General features: G+C 58.1%; 1 protein-coding gene across 4 annotated transcripts in view; it reads left to right on the forward strand.

The window, feature by feature from the left end:
• Nucleotides 1-15876, forward strand: part of KCNIP2 (potassium voltage-gated channel interacting protein 2) — a gene marked incomplete at its 5' end in the record, with an annotated part of 43209 nt that overhangs the window by 11908 nt on the left and 15425 nt on the right. Inside the window, one exon of one of the 4 annotated variants that reach the window (XM_083866755.1) lies at nucleotides 6989-7083. The exons of the other annotated variants lie outside the window; for them this stretch is intronic. Coding sequence (XP_083722881.1) covers nucleotides 7062-7083 — 22 coding nt within the window. Of the gene's footprint in view, nucleotides 1-6988; nucleotides 7084-15876 lie in introns of those variants that run through there. 4 annotated transcript variants of the gene reach the window in all.

Here is a 15876-nt window from a genome sequence, read left to right on the forward strand (position 1 = left end):
AAGAAAACTTGCTGATGCTGAGAAGGTCTTAGGCAGGAGCAAGGCTCCTGGGCTCTGCCCTGTGACTCCTACCAGCCCCTCTCCCAGATGGGATGCTCCTGACCCTCCTGCCCAAGTGGGAACCCAGGGATATCTTCCTATGTACTCCCAAACACAGTGGGTTCAGGCACTGGGCAGGCAGAGGAGGGATGAGGATGACCCAGTGGTGCAGAGCTGGTGCTGGGCACCACAGCCCAACACAAAGCTGCCGGCCATGGCACCTCCAGGGAGATCATCCCTCCCTCCGGTGGAGGCAGACAAACTGCAACGGAAACACCGTCTCTGAAACAACTGAAAATAGCTTTCCTGTCCCCAAAATGTCAGTTTAAAAAGGCAGTCTCTAAGGGCCCCCTTGGGCTGGCAGTTGGCTGAGCGGGTGCCCTGGAGATGCTGAGTGGGTGGTCCTGCTGCCCCTTGGGGCAGAGAGCACAGCAGGATGGAAGGTTGAGCCATCACTCAGGGTGATGGCTGGGCTGCCATTATCCCGGCCATGGGTATGTGCAGTGCCTTGGCTTGAGGCTGGAGAAGGGTGCAGATGGGCTGTGGGCTTTTGGAAGGGTACTAACATGCTGTGTCTGCCCTGAGCCTCCCAGGTCCACCCAGCCACCTATCCAGCGGCTTCAGGCCAGTGCCACAGTGTTGTCAGTGTGGGGGCTCCATGGGCTTGGTGAGGAGCCATGGGTCAGGACCTCAGCCCCATCTCTAGCATTGCTTTGCTCTCCCTTCCTGCTTGTTGCTGTGTCCCCCTCAGCCGAGGGCATGCTCCTCATTACAGCTCTGGAGTTATTAATAGCAGCAAACACTCTGGGTGCCTTCAAGCCAAGTCCGTTTTGGGGGGAGATTCCTGCCATTTGAAGCATGTTTCCCCTCCGGGCGTCTTATCTCCCTCTCCCAGCTGCGCAGCCGGCGTGTGCAGGAGCCCCTGGATAAGCGGTGGTGCTAATAGCCCGTGTCACTCAGCGCGGCAGCGCCTGCCTGGGTGACAGAGGGTGTCCCTCTCCCTGGCCCACAGGCAGCCCTGAGCTGCCTGAACACGTGGGAGCCGAGGTCGTGTCCCAGGCTGTTCCCACTGTGCTTCCTCCTGTCACCCTGCCGAGACAGATCTGTTGGTGGCCAAGTGAGCGCTGATTGCAAGGAAATGAGCCTAGCGCCACCTCCCATTTACTGGAGCCCAACCTATGTGTGATTGCTTGGAGCTCATTAATTTGTCACCATCGCCGTGGCTTGGTGTGGGGTGGTGAGGGTGGCAGGGCTGGAGAGATGCTGAGGACAATGTCCTCTCCTGCAGCAGGCCTGGGAGCAGGGCTGGCATCACTTGTGACCAGGCTGAGATTTTTCCCAGCTTCTCAGCTCAGGAGACCCTGGTGATGATTGGAGTGGGTGCTGGAACAGGCCTGGGGATGGAAATCCCTGCTGATTTCCATGAGGTGCCATGGGCAAGGAGCAAGGTGGGCATGTGAGGGACAAAAAGGTGCTGTTTTAGGATTGGGAGATGTTGTGTCTGTGTTGTGCACCAGTGTGAGCTGTGCACCCTCATACAGCAAAGGCTACACTTGTGAAGGCCGTGCTCTTTGGAGCTCCTGAGGGCTGTGCTGCCTCACTGCCCGATATATCCTGGGTGCCCCCAACATTGCTGTGCTTTTCAGACACAACAAGTTCTGAAATGCCCCTAGATGGTCTAGGCAAGTTATGGTTCTACTTGCTTATAGCCGCTGTCTCGATGTCTCAGTCCAATAAAAGTCCTGGCTTTTCTCCCTTCCCTGTGCTTCTGTTTCCCTGCAGCAGTTGGTGCAGTTCTCCTATTGCAGGACATGGGCTCGGGGCTCACCCCAGGAGCCGGGGCGGGGGTTGACGAAGCCGTTCCCCCAACTTTGTCGTCTCCTACCCGCCGCTTCTATCCTGTTCTTGGGGTCAATGAATTATTCATACCCTGGCAGGCGGGGGCGTGTCTGTGGCCGCCTGTGTGATGCCAAGGGGACCGGCATGCCGCCGAGCACAGAGAGCTTTTCTATGTAAATACTTAAAATATTTAGCAGAACTGACGAAAAAATTCAGCTTGGGCGCATTCAGTGTCTCAGTGTAATCTGGATGTTTGGGGGCCTTTACAGGGGTTCTGGGGGTGATGGACACACCAGGGTGGACCCTGTGGAGCTCTGACTTTCATCTTGGCCTGACACGCACCACCCAAGTTAGTGGTGGAATTTGTGTCTGTTTGTCTGTCCAACCACCCATCCCTTGGGTCTTTCTGCTTGTCTCTGCTATCAGATGGTGGGGGTGCCCCATCCTTTCCCTGCATTGCAGGGGTGCTTTGGCATGTCCTTGTCCCTGCTGTGGTGCCACAGAGCCAGGCTGCTGCCCCATCACCTGCTGCCTGCCAGCTGCTGGCAGGTGGGTGCTGCAGGACCAGTGCACAGCATCGGGCTGGGTTCTTTCCCTGGCAGTGCCTTCCCCAGCAGACAGATCGTGTCACATGCATTTTTCAGCAAGATCCACCAGCTGAGAACGAGCTGAGCTGTCATGGCAGGTTTGTGATCAAAGCCAGACGTGCCCTGGCAGCCCCAGGGAGAGTGGCCCTGCCTGGTTCCTCTCCGTCACACGGCCAATTTACTGGGCACAGCACGTGGGGTTTCCAGCAGTGTCACAGGTTGTCCCTGCATTCCTGAATGTGCCAGGATGACCAATGCCCTCCTGCCTGCTGTGGTTCAATGATTCCTGACCCAAACTGCTAAGGATGTGTGCAGTTATGATGCAGAGCTGTTGATGACGTTTTGCTTCATGAACAGTCCTACCTCCCAAAAATTGGACCTTCAGCTGGGAGTCAGAGTGAGGTGGATTTGCTGGCAGCAAAGTTTGGGGTAGGAAAGGGTTTGTGCTTGTCCTGGGATGTGTTTTAGGCCAGGTTTACAAGGGAGCAAGCAGATGTAAAGGATGCAGCAAGCTGTGGCCAGCTCTATTTGGGAAAGCACATGGAGCCAGCTGGCTGTGACAATGCAGGGCTGCCCTGAGAGGCAGCCTGGGCTGCTGGCAGCTTTTCCTTGGGCTTTGCAAGCTCATCCTTTCACGGATGCTCTCTGAGCCTTGGCAGGGTAGGAGCTGTGTGCTGGCCCATGATCTGTACATCCCAGGGCCAAGCCTCGGGGTGTGTGGCCCAGGGCAGGAGGGGCTCACAGTTAGAGCACACAGCTCCTCCCAGGCTGTGTGCCCTGCTCCGAGCCTTCCTCCACCTCCTTGCTGGATTTGCTCCTGCTCTCCTCGCCTCCCCGGTGGCGGCTGCCTGCGGTGGGTGCCCGCGGTGTGCCCGTGCAGCACGGCTGTGTTGTGTTTCCCTCTGCAAGCACAGCGGAGCCCTCGGGCTGCACTTCGCTGTGACAGCACATCCCATGTCAGACCCGCTGCAAATCCTGACTGCTAATAGCTATGCAAATTACCTCATTAGCTGCCTTATTTATTTTCTCTGCCATCACGTTTTCAGCACTTCCCCCAGACCCGGAGGCTGTGGTTTCCCCGGGCAGGGAGGAGGCAGGAGCAGAGCAGCACGCAGAGCTGGCTGGGCTGAGCCTTCCTCTGCTGGTGGCAGAGGTGTTGAGATCCCACGGAGCCACACACTCAGATGTGGTGTATGTGGAACCAGAAGCTCATGGCTCCTGATGTGATCCCCGCTGCTGGGATGTCCACCTCCTTCTCTTCTCCCTCATTGTGTCCTGGCTCTGGGGTGAGTCCTGCTGAGCTCTCCCTCCAGCCAGGATCTGCTCTGTCCCTGCCAAGCAGCTGTGGGTCTGGCATTGCTGGGATGTGTATGCCCTCCATCCCCAAAAAAGGTGAGTTTGAATTATTTAGAGAGAGAACAGAACATTTACTCAGCTGCTGTGGATGTGAGTGGTAGGCTGAGGCTTGGCACAGGGTCGCAGGATGTCCTGCATCCTTCCCACTCTGATTATCCTTCCTCGGTAATGGAAATTTTCCTCCTTCCCGGCCTGATTGCCCTTTCTTTTTACTGGAAATGTGCCTCCCATCCTGACAGCCCTTCTTCCCTGAAAGAAATGTTGGCATCTGCTTTCTGCCAGCCACAGGATGACTCCAGAGAGCCCACAGATGCCCTGGCCAAGGTGACCCTGGGCTGGGGCCCTTCTCTGGTATTGCCCCTGATGGGTGTAGCCCAGGTTGAAATATTTTGAAGCCCAGGTACCATCCAGGGCTGGCACAGGCAGGAACAGTCTCTGACCACCAAGCCAGGATGGTGCCCTTTGGCGATGTGCATGTCACAGGGCATCCTTACCCATGCTGGATGTGCCTGCGAGGACTGCTCTTTCCTGGCTGCATTTTCTAGGAGTGTTTATGTGCCCATGACAATGAATCAGGCTTTACATGGACACCAGGGGACCCACATACTGGTGTGATGACTGGTATAAAGACTTTGATTCAGCTATGGACTTGTCAGTGCCATGCTGAGCTGCAAGCATTATGTCTTCTCCCCCCATCCCCTTCTGTTTATCTTTTATTTCCTTCCTTCTCTTGGCGGCTGTGCTAATGAATATTTTATGGCCAGGAACCAGCGTGAATTCCCCCGGCAGCTCCCTGCACTCCCTCGGCAGGTACCAGCCCAGTAGTCGGTGGCTTAGGAAGGATGTGTCTGCCAGGAAGCCATCTCGGGAGAAGAGGACCTGGGTAGGAAAGGAAGCCATGGCTCTGATGTGGGCAGATGTGTCGTGTCCCCCTCCTCAGTGGTGTTGTCACTATCTCTTCAGCCTCCAAGGGACTGTCAGCAGACCGTGGTGGCCGCAGGTCCGTGGTGGCCTCATGGCCTTTACGGTTCCCGTGCATCCTCTCACACGCGTGTGGGGCCACGCTCCGACACAACAACACGTGTCCTCTGCTGTCCCCCGTGTGCCATCAGCTGCCACAGCCGTCTGAACGAGCCGTGTCCCCGGCTCACCTCCCGCCGCTCTGCTGCGCTGTACCGGGGCTCCTCTCAGCGTCAGGCGGCGGCACCGCGGCCGCACAGAGCGTGGGGCAGGGACCGTGGGCAGTCCGTGTCCCCACCCGTGACATTACAGGTGGGTCGCATGCCCTGCACTGTCTGTCCCGGCTCCTGTGCTTCCAAGTTGGAGGTGTCCCAGCACAGTCAGCAGGCAGGCATGGGACTAGGGCAGGGAAGTGCAGTTCAGTGTTGGTGTTCAGTCTCACTGAATTTTCCCTTTATCCCCTAGGCTAGGCTGGTCCCCGGTGCAGACTCAGCGTTAGGAGATGTGGGCAGCGTCTCTCTTTGCCAGGGTCAAAGCACAGGGAGGGAGCATGTGCTGGAGGTGGAGACAGAGCCTGGAGCCATAGTCTTCCTCCTTCCCATTGCTGCAGCTCCAGCAGCAGCATGTTCCCTTTGGGGGCCCAGGAGATGCTCTGGGGACACAGGCTGTCTCTAAGTATCTTTTTGTCAGATGATGCCCTTTGCCCCACAGAGAGGCAATGTGAGGAATGGAGCTCATCTGACGCTGCAGCTGGAGCAGGGGCTGGGGAACCCTGGCCTCCTCAAGCAGGGAGCAGGTCTGAGAGAACCACAGGCTGGGTTGTGGGGCAGGAGGCTGGCAGGATGCACCCTGCAGTGGCACCCGTGGGTGGATGTGACCCAGGTGGGGTCTTTAGCAAGAAAAGTTGCATAAGGGTGGGATCAACAGCCCTGCCTTGTGGCTTGCTTTTGATTTGTGCTGAATTCCTGCTTGGCTTTCCAGGGAGGAGCAGGGTCAGTGACTAGAGTGGCCAATCTGCTGATCTGGAAGGGACAGGAGATCCCGTGCCCTGCATGACCATCGCGACCAGGGTGAACAGAATGGCATTTACATGTCTCATCTGCCCGGGACATGCTGGGATGAAACAACTCTCCTTGCCAGATGGAAAGTGGTTGCCAAGGAGCTGGATGGTAGGGTTTGGGATGGATCTGCAAACTTTGTTTGCTGTCACGTACTGTGGGCTCTGGCACCCTCCTGTGGCTGTTCTGTCGCCTGTCCTGTATCCCGCGGGCCTTTGGGATGCTGCAGCTGCCTTGGGCTGATTTGTGCGGGCTGGTCCCCGTAGCATTGGTGACTTTGTGCATTTGGAGGATCTGGCCTTGTATCACACAGCTCACAGGACCTGATCACTGCAAGAAACTGTCCCAATGGGTTTGTGTGTTGGGGTTGAGCCAGGAGCAGAGCTCCTGCATACTGTAAACATGGATGAGGGTCCTAAACCCCAGACCTGTCCCCTGACAGTGGCAGGAGTGGACTGGGCACTGCTGGCTACCCAAAACTCTGGACTTTCAGCTGGGGGGCAAGTGGTTCACAGGCATAGATTCAGTCAAGGCATTCACAGATTCTCTCTACATCTGTGTCTCTGTCTGCTGAGCTGCCCAATCTGCCTCAGCTGGCGTGAACTGGCCCCTTCCCCTTGTGAGGCTGATGTCCCTTGCAGCCCTTCCCTGGCCTGGGCTTTGTGGATGTACTATTAAAGGGTTGCAAGTCCCTGCTGTGCTGTGTGTTGTGTCTTGTTTAGAATCTGTCCAAACCTGGCTTATCAATGCAGTGGCCAATGCAGCATCCCCTGCTGTGGGTTCCCCTCACCCTGGTACACTGTCATGGTGTGGAGACACTCTCCTGAGCACCTCCCCCCTTTTGCAGGGCCACAGCCTGTATAAGACAGGGGCAGATGGGGGGGCTTGGTTTGGCAGGGTGGCCCTTCTGGGGAGCAGGAGGTGAGGTTCCCCTATGCCACCCCCAGTACAGGGTTGGTAGAAGTGGTGGTGCTCTTGCTCCTTCCCTTTGGACTCCTTCTTGAGGTATTGGTAGGGACTGGACAGTCTGGCTGTTCTGGCTGTATCATGGCTCCACCCTCTTTTCCATCCCTGAGGCAACAGAAGCTGTAATTTCCATCAGGTCCCTTCTTGTTCACTTCCTTCCCTATTAATAAGAGATGAGATTTATGAGATTATAGAGCCTGGATGGATTCAGAACTGATAGAATCCTGCTGCTGTGGGGTGTGAATGCACTGTGGAGATGGAATACAGCTGGGAAAATGGTACTAAGGGAAGGGATGTTGTCTTGAGTCTGCACAGACTGTCTCAGTCTGTCTCTGGGAGCAGGGAAATCCCACAGGGAGTGCCACCACACTCCAGTCTGTCTTCTGGCTCTGATATACTGTGCAAGTTAGCAGCTTGCTGCCAGGCTAAGCTTTGGAGCAAACAGCTCTTAGCCTGGGTGGTCTCAGAGTCTGACTCCTTCCTATCCTTGTATCCATCCTTGTCTCCTCCCCTGTGTGGAGGCAGTAGAAGTGGGTGCCTGGAGATGCAGGACACTTGCAGTGATGAAGGACTGATGCCCAGGGATGCAGGATGCTCTCAACACTCGATTGTGGGAGTGGATGGCTGATGCCCAAGGATGCAGGATGCTCTCGGTGCCGGCTTCCCTCCGGAAGGAGCATCCTTGCCTGCTCTCGGAGAGAGGCGGCCCTGGGATGCAGCGGTGCCTCATTGGTCAGCGGGACCTGTGGAGTCTGCGGGTTGCCATACCAACCTGCCTCTGGTTCCCGGCCAGCCGGGGCGTGAAGTGCCGGGTCGAGCTGGTGCCAAGGGGCGGATCAGGAGCCAGGGGCAACCCGAGGCTCTACCAGCCAGAGAGGCGTCCATCCGCCTCTGCCGGAGGGACCACTGGGCTTCCCGGCACCCCGCACCACCCTGACGCCGCTCCCCGCCGCTTCCCGCAACTTTGCGGCACAGAGGGGGCCGGCGGGCGGGCACGGCCCCGGGGCGGGGGGAACTCGGACATCCCGCTCCCTCTCAGAGCTCGGCTTTGTGAGCCCGAGCCCCGGGAGGGGCACCGCCGCCGAACCCTCTGTCCCACTGCCCACCTGCACCGGAGCATCCCCGTGCAAAACTTCCCGCTGCCCGCCGCCGGGGAGCGGGGCCGGCGGCTGCCGCGCTGCCGGGCGCTGCCGCTGCCCGCCCCGCCGGGCTGGACCGGACGCCGATGCCCGCAGGCTCGCCCCGGGCGGAAAGGTTCAGTCCTGCCCCGGGCATCGCCCGCTGCTCGGAGGAGCTGGGGGGCTGTTTGGCGGCCGGGAGGGGGTGCGGCTGGGTCTCTCCCCAGCGCTGGGAGCTGGAGCCATGAGCCACTGCCAGCAGCGCTGCAAGAGGCAGCTGGGCCGGGTGATCCGCTTCTTCTACCAGTTTGTCACGGGAACTCTCTCCCAAGGTAGGTGCCGCCCTGGGGGACACGGGATCTCTGTTCTGTGAGAGGGGGTGTCTGTCTGCTGAGCCCTGTGGGGTTATTTGGGGAGGGGAGAAATGCTGTTTAGGCGCTGAGTGCTGCAGCCTCTGGTGGAGGAGTTGCACTGAGCTCCGTGTGGAGCAAAGCTGAAGATGGTTCCGGGAGGCAACAAAAGCCCCTAAGGCCCCATGTAGACCTGGAGTGAGAGGAATGTTTTATTTGGGGAGGGGACTGATGCAAAGTGGAGCACGAAAGAACTGTTGTACAAATAAATTGCAGCTGGTTTGAAGGTTCCTGACATGTCAAGGAATCTCACTCTTCTGGGGCTGAAGCCATGCATTCCATCTAGCTGGACAAAGAAGCCCTGGATGTGCCCCATGAGCCAGGGCAGGGACACACCCTGGTGCCTGCATCTGCCGGTGCTTTGTCCTGGGATGCTTGGTCCTGGGGGCAGAGCTGCATGCTGTGTGCCCCTGGTTTGCTGTCACTGCCATGGCAGGACCCTCACCCCTGTGCCAGCCCCTGCACTGCCCTGCCCAGCTGCCCAGAACCCCCTCTTCTGGGTGTGAACCCAGAACCATCTCCTAAACCCAGTGGGCACATCTTGGGGAGGTTTTCATGTGCCTGTATGTGCTGGGACTTTGCGTGCCCTACTCCTGCTCCTGTCCCTGTGTCCCTGTTCAGGGACAAAGTTGGCATGCCCATGGCCTTGCCCTGCTGAGGACCACTGGGCTGCCCCTCTGAGCCCCAGCAGTGCTGGGAAGGGATGCACTGTGGGTGCAGGGAAAGCCTTGTTAGGCCAATGTGGCAGCGTCACGCCTCAGAGCAGGGCTGGGACTTGCACTGCTTTTGCCAGGACTCAGCCTGCCTGGAAAACCCCTCCCAGGTTCTGTCCCCTCCTTGTTGGGGAAACCCCTGGGTCTCCACAGCCTGTGCCTGTCCTTGGGGCCAGAGAAATGCGGGAATAGCATGGAATTGCACTTGGGACAGCCCTGGAAGCTGGGATGGGGGAGCAGTATTTGACCTGTGAGCCATGCCCAGCTGTCATGCTACCTTCCTGCCCACAGGGACCCAGGCCCAGGGGTGGAGGGGACAAAGCAGGGGACAGTCCCCCAGGCCCAGCAGCATGCCAGGCTCTGGAGGGTGGGTGTGCCACAGGCAGTGCCAGGTCCATCCCCGCTAGTTGGCTCCATTGGGCACCAGCCAACTTGCCCGGAGTGGAGGGGCCAGAGGATGAGTCAGCTGAGTCCAGCCCAGGGCCAGAGGGGCAGAGCTGCAGGGGATGGAGCAAAGAGGGAGTGGGAACTTGGGATGCTCCCAAACCCCACTGCCTGCAAGGATGTCCTGCAGGTCCTTCTCCCAGTGTCCTGGGCTTTGCAGCTGGGTACTGTGGCACTGGGACTGTAGCAGGTGACCCCTAGGACTGGGTTTCTGGAGTGACCATGTGTGGTGCTGAGCAGGGCTTTCCCTACAGCCCTGCTGGGTATGCATGGGATTGGGATGGGCACAGAGGGCATGGCTGCCCGTGGGGCACTGACTACCCTCACTGTATTCTTGGTGTCCTCCCAAGCTCTGAGACAAGCCAAAGTGCAGTGAAACCCAAAGCCAGGCAGCTCTTAGTGGGATATGGGGCTTGCACACCCTTCTCCCCTCTGCAGCTCCCCTTCCTCCCCAGATGCCGCTCTGATTCTTGGGTCACCAAGATGCTGACCCCTCTCTGGCTGTTATCCTACCACATCATTCCCGGTTGGGGGGCAGTGACATCCTGTCCTTCCTGCATGGGTGAAGGAGGTCCTCTGGAGCTCACTGCAGAAGGCACTGGGTGCCTGACCAGGTGGGCCTGGGGCAAGGGGGCCCCTGGCTGGGTGCCCTGGGGAGCTGGCCAAGGACGGGTTGCCAGAGAGGGCAAAAAGAAATGACTCAATCAATTAACCAGATTAAAACTGTGACTTCACCTCCCAAAAATAGCATTTCACCAATATTTTAATGTGCTTATTAATAATCTGCTCGCGCTCTGATTAGCAGCAAGGTAATAAGGGATCAGCTTTAACCTAAATTTAACTCTCCCTAATGGATGATGGCCCCGAGAACCAAAAAAAAAGGAGAAATTCCTATCCATCAGGCTGGCCTTCCGGCAGGTCAGGAGCACCCAAGGAACCTGGGCAGCAGCTGCCCAGCTGTGCCCAGGGACCATCACCTCATTGTGGCCCAGCAGGTCATAGGGCACATTTTGTGGAAGTAGTGTCCTAACACCCTGCTGCACTGGGTGGGTGAAGAGCACTTTAGGGGTAGCCAGAGGGGTGGCTCTCAAGAAGGGCAGATCCTGGCCACAGTCAACATGCATGATCCCCTCCTGAAGAGACAGGTCCCTTGATGACAGATGATTGTCCTGCTCCATCCCCATCTGCTTCATCCCACAGTGTGGGACAGTTCCCCATCTCCAGCTGCTGGCAGTGCTGGGATGATGGAGACAGGGACCAGCCACCTGGCTACCTGATGGCTCTGGGTGTGCTTGTGGCATGCTGTGTGCATGGACCTGCTTTTTGGGCAAGAAACCGCACTCCAGGGGTTATTTATACACCACCCAGCAGGTGGCTGGCAGGGTGTTTAAATTTAGCAGTGTGGCAGGGCTGTGCTGCCGGCAACACTGGAGAGCCAGGGCGGGGGTGGCTGGGTGGGAGATACTTCATGGCTGTTAGTGTCACAGCCCAAAGTGGGACAGGGACATGGACTCAGTGCCAGCCTGGGCTGCCTGGTCCTGGGGCAGTGTTACAGGGCCTGCTGCTCTCCCCAGTGCTGAGCCATGGCCATATGCCAGGGCCACTTTGCCATCCTGTCCTGTGTCACCTGTGGATTCTCAGAGCTGTTGATCTTGGGGGAGAGGGAAGGGAGGGAGGAAGGGAGGGATGGATCTGGATGCTTGGATTCCGCTTCCTGAAAGGGGCACGGCTGGGGCAATGCTGTACTCCTCACCCATACTCAGGTGGCCACAACCCCTGGCTGTGGGTACAGGGTAGGGATGGGACATCTTGTATGGAAAGAGGGTTTGGGATGGAACACTTGGGTCCAATGTCTTCCTCAGCCATGTGTCCCGTGGGACAGCAGACAGGGCCAAGCGCCGTGCAGGGACCAGAAGTGTCTCAGGCACGGGTGCAGCTAACCCAGTGAGGTTTGGGATGTGTGAGTGAGTGTGCCCAAACCCACAGTGGCACTGTCTAAATGCACCTGGCATCACAGAGCAGGGACCAGGCTGGTTGGCTCTGACTCCAGGCCGAGAAAAGCAGATGCTGATCGCAGACACCCCTGGGGAGGTGCTGTTGTGGGACACGGGGAACAAAATGCCAGACCCAGCTCTCCAGGATGGCAGAATGTAGAGACACCTTTCTTCAAGGCCTCGTGTCTGGAGCAAGGACAGACACAGGCATCAGCAGAGATCCTGGCAGCATCATTCCCTAGGGAACCCGTTTCCAGGACTCCCAGCTTCACCTGTGGTGTGGCAGCAAGGAGCTGAGCCCTGAGGATCTCAAGATCATCAGGGAACTCAGAGCAGCCCTTGGGCTGTGGTGATACCTTACTGGCCCCATGGCATTGAGACACAGCCACATGTGTAATGAGCCCTTCTGTTCTCTGCCCCCTGCCTCCTTCTCCTGGCTGATGGTGCCACTCTCCCCCCGGGCCAGGAGGGTTATTTTTAACTATTTGCCATGTGCTGCCTGAGCACAATTAAGGTAATTGGTTTGGGAGCCTGGCTCTCACACAACGCTCCCAATTACCTGCCTGCCTGCCCGTGCGGCCCCCCGCCTCCCTGCCCGCGGTGGCCGCTCCCCTGGCAGGGGGACTGCCGGGACAGGGCTGCCCCAGATAGCACGGCGGGGCTGGCTGGGGGCAAGAGCGGGCACAGGGGATGGAGCCATGGAGAGAACATCCCTGCACAACGACAGCCTGCTCTATGCCTCCCTGATTGCCATCCTGCTCCTCATCTCCTATTGGTTCACCACTCGCTGCTTCAAAATCATCAGCGGCATTGAAGGTACGGGGCTGGGGACATGGGGGGACAGGGTGGCCCGGCCCGGCCACTTCCACAAACTAAGTGGTGAGGTGAGCCAGATGCTTGGTGTGGGAGAGGTGGATGGGGGACTCCCTCTCTGCCTCTCTGGGAGACGTCCATCTCCTGAGTCACTTCCTTAGTTCCTCCTGGCCATGGTCCTGCTCTGCTGTGTGTGAGAGCAGCCGGTGGCAGCCCCGGGGCTGAGCTGTGGCTCAGGGCTGTATCCAGGGCTAATCCAGGGTCCACCATGCTGCTGGTGTCTAGGTGCTGCTGCCCCTTGCTGTGAGATGGGGATCCAGATGGACCCTCTGGAGCCTCCCACTCTTGTAGGGTGCCCAGAGCTCATGCTTGGGCCCTAATCTGCGTTTTAGGGTTCTGGGTCCCTTTGGGTGTGACCCACATCTTTGGTCCTCAGCTGGTGTGTTGGGAAGCTCTGGGATGTGGTGGGGGTCCCAGTTTCCCCAGTGAAGGGTCTCTCCAAGCCCCACTGCAGCGGGATGTGAGTGCCAGAGGTTTGCAGGGTGAGACCCCAAGGCAAGGAGAAGCGCAGGAAGAGTGAGACTGGTATCATGTCTGGGGACGTGCAGAGCCTCTGCTGCCCGGGGTGTGCATTGCTCCATCCATCTGTGAGACTTCTCTCTGCACAGCTCAGCCAGAGCCTTGAGGCACTTCCCACAGCATGGCCAAATGCTGACTGGCTGCAGGGGCAAGGACCACAGTAGGTTGGGGGGCAAAGCCCTGTCCCACACCTCTGGTGGGGTACATGTGCTCTTGAGCATCCCTTCCAGGCAGCTGTGGGTCTGGCTCCATTGGTGACATCCCACATGTCTATGTGGAGCTATATGTCTCCTCTATGTGTCATCCTGGGGACAGTTCCAGACGGAGTAATATCCCTGGGGACCTGGGTGAGATGAAGGGATGGTCTTTTGTCACACCTAGCCATTTGGAGCTGCCCTTGGTTGGAGGGAATATGCTCTGAGCAAGAAACCCTGGGGAGTCTGGAGGTGCTGGGAGCTGGGCACAGTGTGTGGCACTGGGACATGGGACCAGTGCCGGGTGCCTGTGCTGGTCCTGGTGGGATTCTGTGTCATGCTGGCAGCAAACAATGGAGTGTTTTTTTTAGTGGCTCCAGCATGGAAATGTGTAATCCTGACATGGCAGCCAGTGGGAGAATTATCACTGCTCCATTGGGGAGGACAGCTGGCATGGGGAGGCACAAAGGCAGGTGGGGAAGCTCTCATTCAGTGACTGACCTGCCACTGTGCCCTTCAGCCCCAGCGTCCCACAATGCTGCCAGAGACATATGAGGGGCTGGTGATGGTCCGTTCACATGGGCTCAGCAGGTTCCCTTTGCAGAGAAGCTGCCCTAAACCCTCTGGATCAGACTGGAAAGGGCTCCTCTCCCTCCAAGTGTGGCCAAAACTAGGTTGCAAAAAATGGACTAATGGCCTTCAGGATAGCCATCGGCACTGGAAGCAGCTGGAGGTTTGAGGAGAGGATGGGTTGTAACTCAGGCTCAGCAAGAAAAGGGGCTTTAAAAACTCAGTTGACATCAGTGGGAAAATTCTTGCAAGAGTGCAACAGGTCTGTGCCACCCCAGCCCAGAGGGATTGACTTGAGGGCAAAACTGGGAGGTGGACACTCGAAATTTAGGCTCAGTGCCTGGAAACTCAGCTCTTTCCAAGAAAAGGAAATGCCAGGTCTGAAAACTTCCAGCCTGATGAATGTTTCCCCAGGGAAGACTCAGCTCTTTCCCCAAGACGCCTCTGATGCATTTCTGGCATCTTCTGCTGCTGTTAGAACAACCTTGGGAGTGTGCCCCAGGTGGGCAGGAGATGCCAAACCCGGTGGCATGGAGCCACCAGATAGCCAGGATATGCCTCGACCTGGGACTGAGACACTAGCCGTCTCCATCCCCTGCAGGGGACAAACCTGCAGCCTACTGGGCTGGAGATGAGGGTTCCTGGGAGACTGGTGTGAGGCAGCCCTGGGATCTTGGCAGGGATCTGCTCCATAGCCTGGATATGGCCATCCCACCTGTAGCTGTGGCATCTTGCCCTGCTCCTGGGGTGAACTGGGAAGGGTGGGGGGCAGCAGTGGCATAGGGGAGGCCCTGCTCCCTGCTTACCACACCAGTGCTGGAGTTATGCATAATGTGGCATATGGGAATTGTCTGCCTGGAGATGGGTAGTGCCAGTGGCATCCCTGGGGGAAGTGATGGGGGACCTTCCCTAGGGAAAGACCCCAAGGGGTGCTAAGCCCTGGTGACCATGGGTACCTGGATCCCTGGTGATCCCTGTGGCTTGCAATCAAACAGCCAGGCAAGGGTGGGAATGCTGTTAAAAAAGAGCAGGGGAGCTAAATTTAGCCCTGTTGTCTGTGTGTGGATGTGTGCTTGAGGCACACAGATGCACAGGTTCACCCTCTGTTTCCAGCTTCTCTGTGACCTTGGCTGGGTCCCTACCCCCTGCATCTCCTCCTCTCCTGCTCATTGCTGCACCATTTGAGGGTCTGGCAGTGTCTTGGGCATCCTGCATCACAGTCTTTGCTCCCAGCCTGTTCTCCCAGACCTGCTCCCCATCTTCCCTTGCTGTTCCCAGCAAAACAGGTGGACCCATTTTTCAGCTTGGAAATGGGGCAGATGGAGTAGTTGCCTCAGACACTCTCCAGGAAGGAGATGTTAATATGTTCAGCAAAGTTGGCCCTCATGGGGCAGACACATGTCTGGGGCACAGAGGACAAATCTGAGTCATCCCCATCCTGGATGTTTTGCCAGTGCCCAGCGTCCTGCCCCTCCCCATGTCCCCCCTTGGGAACCGAGTGCCTTTTAATATCTGTGGCCTGTTTCCTTAGCAACTGCATTAAGCAAATCGATGGAAGTGGTGTCATTGGAATGGGAGGGCATGCCTTCTTTCCCCCTCCGACCCCCCCATTCCCGCCACCCCCACGCCTCCCTCCACTTGGCCTCTCTCCACTCTTACTCACAGGCACGGCCCTGCACTGCCTGGGCTCTCAGCCGTGGCTCCCTGAGCCTCCTGCCACAGCCCTGCACTGACCCCTCAGTCACCCATGGCTGATGGCAGGTGGCCCTGAGTGGGGGGTGACAGCTGAACCCCCACCGGGGGAGATGTCCCTGGGGATGCATGGTCTGGCGGCTGAGGTGCTGGGGTGAGGGGGCTCAAGGACTGTGGTGGGGAGGGGTGGGGGGGTGAGGGGCCATGAGACACCCTCACCATGAACCTGGAAGGCCTTGAGATGATTGCGGTGCTGGTGGTCTTGGTCCTCTTCGTCAAGGTGCTGGAGCAGTTTGGCCTCTTCGAGCCTGTGTCCTTGGAAGGTAACGGGTATGGGCGGTGCTGTCACCTCCGGGGACATGAGGGGCAGGTGGTGGGTGTCCAGAGCTGTCCCTAAGGATGCTCCAAGGCTGCTGCATCTATGAGAGAGTCCTGGTGCCCGCTGGCTGCTTGTAGGGGCATAGAATGGAAGGAGCAGAGTATCCTGCCTGTCCCAGCGGCTGGAGAGGTAGGGAGGGGACAGGGCTGGCAAGGTGTGGGCTGT

Source organism: Zosterops lateralis (genome assembly GCF_965231275.1).
Source record: "Zosterops lateralis genome assembly, chromosome: 8".
NCBI classification, from domain to species: Eukaryota; Metazoa; Chordata; class Aves; order Passeriformes; family Zosteropidae; genus Zosterops; species Zosterops lateralis.